Consider the following 4080-nt stretch of genomic DNA (forward strand, 5'->3'; position numbering starts at 1 on the left):
AAGTGTGGTATCCACTGGTGACTCAAAGGCCTCAGCTTCGTCATCGAATGCTGACATGTCTAGTCATGGGGAAATATGGCTTAGCAATTCAGGAATATCCATCAATTCTTCTCCCTCGAACGGGTCGTCATCTTCTTCAGCATTGAGATTTTCAACAGGATACATCCCAACTTTCTTAAAGCATTTGGAGACGACTGCAGCTGGAACCTCTTCCCAGGCGCTGACCACCCATCGTACAGCCATCAGCAGATTAACGGACTTGACAATCTCACTCGCAGTTTTCTCTCCATCTATTTGGCCAGCAACATATCGCAATAGTTTCCGCCTGTAGTACGTTTTCCAAGTTTTGATGATTCCTGCGTCAAGAGGCTGTGTGCGTGACGTGGTGTTTTTCGGCAGGAACTCGATTCGGATGTTGGAAAACTTGCCTTTTAGGGAGGGAGGATGACAGGGAGCATTGTTGAGAAAGAGTATGATGTTACGATTTTCCCGCTTCATCTTGCTGTTTAACTTGGATATCACATTTTCTATTATCTCAGTTTTCATCCACACGGCACACGGGCGCGAAATATCTGCAAGGTTTGCAAAACAACGGGGCTTCTTGCTGCTTCCGATAAGAACAACACTATCCTTTCTTCCGTCGGCGCTCACAAAGAAAGCGACAGTTATCCTTTGCTTGGCGTTCTTTCCTCCACGACATCGCTTTCCCTTCTCTGAGAGAGACTTGCTTGGAAGCGCTCTCCAAAATGCCCCAGTTTCGTCTTCGTTCCATATATCGGCAGCTGCATATCCCTTGGTCAATTCTTTTACACGTTCACTCCAACTTTCTACCGTGTCTTTGCTAACATCCCCTTCCTCGCCAGCGATATTGAATTGCGCAATGTTGTGCCGTTGCTTCCACTTAGAAAACCAGCCTTCTGTTCCTTTAAAAGTTGTCACGCCGAGTTGTTTGGCAATCAACCTGGCTTCTTCTTTGAGTAAAGGCCCATCCACTGGGATGTTTGCTGCTCTAGCCTTGACATACCAATCCCACAGTATGCGGTTTATCTCTTCATACTTTTCGAAGTTGTTTCGTTTGATCGTGGAGCTGCCATTGGACATCCATTCATCCATAATTTTCTCTTTATCAGCAATGATCTTTGCTATTTCAGTTTTTCCACAAGCGAACCTCCTCGCCAGCTGCCTGATGGTTTGCTTTTCATCTTGTGAGGGACGGATCACTTGTACTTTCTCACTTAGGGGTAAACACTTGCGGCTCTGACCATCGTTTGTAGCCTGTCTTGCTTTCTTTTTCGCCTTACTCGAGCTGCTTGCTGTTTCCACTTGAGGACTCCCCTGTATTTGATTCACTTGGTGCTCTGGACGATTGACTGGCTCCTCTTCTTTGAATTCTTCATCTCCGATCAGGTTTTCAGCAGCAATTCTCTTGTCGAAACAGGGCAAACACCAGGCAACAGCAATACCTGCCTTCCAACCTGGATTTTCCTCGTCCGCCCACACTGAACAATCACTTGACTTATTACAAACTGGCCTTTCGCACGTTAAACAAATATATTTTGTAACGTTCGCGCAGTTACTGCAGCACGACATATTCACAGCAACCTACACGTGTATAAACTCGCCAATGCACTGAATATGGCAGAAAATCACACTGATTGACACGCGAATTACAGGATTATATTGTAATCTGTCAAAATGACACGAAGCAGTGTACTGTATACAGTTAGTATCCACGACTACAAACTACAGTGATAGAGATACTGTATTTCAATCAACACGATAAAGCAAACGAATTTTTATGGTATAATTGATACTGCACTCGTATTTTTAAATGATGTTAGCTTTCTGTAAGAGTTCTGGAAAATTTTCACACCAGTTTAACAGGCTAAAAGTACCGACGTCAAGATTTTAGGAAATTAAAATGAGCTGCCCACACACGTACAAACACTAAATTTACTTTCATTGAAAAAGAACCCGATGACAAGCAACAACAGTAAACACACTCTGTAAAAAAAGCTTTTACTGTACTGTATTCAAAAGTAAGACCTCGCATTACGGACCCCATTTTGCTGTGATCTAATCTAACCGATTTTTTTAATGTTTTTTGTCCAATTCTCAGTGCACCTTCATGGCCTCAACAGCGAGTGGAATACCAAGGCTAGCTAACAGAGTATCAAAAAGGCCGCCTCTTTGTGTCTTTGTTGGTTGTATAGGGTATAGGAAAGACTTTTTCCATTTGTAGAGCACGAAGCAGGTAATTTCTTTCTTTCATATTTAAGAGATCCTTATATGGAAGTAACTGATGCATTCTGTTTTGTGGCACAATAGAACTGCATGTCTTAACTCCCTTGCCAGTAATAGACTTTAAAGCTTGACTGCAATTCTGGACAAAAGTGTTGGGAAGGTAGCATCACTTTAGAGATATACCCCCTCCCCCTTATCAATGTTGGATTTTCCAGAAAGAAAATGGTGACTTTTCTTGCATGAAGAACTCCAACATTGAATATGGGGGAGGGGGGCCCCAAGAGCAGGGCATTTCCCAAATAGTAACCCCAATAGTTCGAACAATCTAATTAGGTGTACTTTCTCACTTAGGGGTAAACACTTGCGGCTCTGACCATCGTTTGTAGCCTGTCTTGCTTTCTTTTTCGCCTTACTCGAGCTGCTTGCTGTTTCCACTTGAGGACTCCCCTGTATTTGATTCACTTGCTGCTCTGGACGATTGACTGGCTCCTCTTTTTTGAATTCTTCATCTCCGATCAGCTTTTCAGCAGCAATTCTCTTGTCGAAACAGGGCAAACACCAGGCAACAGCAATACCTGCCTTCCAACCTGGATTTTCCTCGTCCGCCCACACCGAACAATCACTTGACTTATTACAAACTGGCCTTTTGCACGTTAAACAAATATATTTTGTAACGTTCGCGCAGTTACTGCAGCACGACATATTCACAGCAACCTACACGTGTATAAACTCGCCAATGCACTGAATATGTCAGAAAATCACACTGATTGACACGCGAATTACGGGATTATATTGTAATCTGTCAAAATGACACGAAGCAGTGTACTGTATACAGTTAGTATCCACGACTACAAACTACAGTGATAGAGATACTGTATTTCAATCAACACGATAAAGCAAACGAATTTTTACGGTAGAATTGATACTGCACTCGTATTTTTAAATGATGTTAGCTTTCTGTAAGAGTTCTGGAAAATTTTCACACCTCTTACCGACAGTTTAACAGGCTAAAAGTACCAACGTCAAGATTTTAGGAAATTAAAATGAGCTGCCCACACACGTACAAACACTAAATTTACTTTCATTGAAAAAGAACCCGATGACAAGCAACAACAGTAAACACACTCTGTGAAAAGAGCTTTTACTGTACTGTATTCAAAAGTAAGACCTCGCATTACGGACCCCATTTTGCTGTGATCTCTTGACTGTAGCTGTATAAAGCGATGGCAAACAGGATGACAGAATCGTACGTAATGGTTGAGTCCTACATTCACGGTTATCATGTATACAAAGATGCGGCTGGCTGGGATCCACAACTAAATGAGGAAAGGGCCCTTAAACGCGAGCCAAAGAACATCAAGGACGTGAATGCGGTTGCTGTAGTAAGGCCTAATTTAGAAGATTGCAGTCTTGAAACCACAGCCAAGGAACACGCTAACACAGTGTCTGGATTCGATGAGATACTTGGTCACATTCCTTTCAGGATGGCTGAATTTGTCACCAAGTTTTTAAAGCGCGGAACAAACAAAGGGAAAGCCATCATAACGGGTAAACCTGTCAACAAAGGAGCAGGGTACGGCATGGAAATTCCTTGTAAATACGTTTTTTATGGTGATGTTGAAACATCTTTACCGTGGCTCAAGTCCAAGCTTGATTATCTGGGATACAGTGTTTGGTACAATCAGTGATTGAAAACAGAAACAAGAAGTAAAGTAGACCATGACGAACGTGGCCATAACTAGCCCCTTCACAGACGTTTATTTTTTTCGTAAGATATTGGCGAGCGCCAATATCTTACGAAAAAAAAACGTCCGTGAACAGGCTAGGCCATAATTA

At 42.5% G+C, this 4080-nt stretch overlaps 1 protein-coding gene across 1 annotated transcript; it reads right to left on the reverse strand.

The window, feature by feature from the left end:
- Positions 1-63: 63 nt before the first annotated feature.
- Positions 64-1590, reverse strand: LOC137968513 (tigger transposable element-derived protein 6-like). Its single transcript, XM_068815071.1, has one exon. It carries the CDS (start codon positions 1588-1590, stop codon positions 64-66), a length of 1527 nt encoding a protein of 508 aa, XP_068671172.1.
- Positions 1591-4080: the final 2490 nt, after the last annotated feature.

Source organism: Montipora foliosa, chromosome 8 (assembly GCF_036669935.1).
Source record: "Montipora foliosa isolate CH-2021 chromosome 8, ASM3666993v2, whole genome shotgun sequence".
In the NCBI taxonomy this organism is placed as follows: domain Eukaryota; kingdom Metazoa; phylum Cnidaria; class Anthozoa; order Scleractinia; family Acroporidae; genus Montipora; species Montipora foliosa.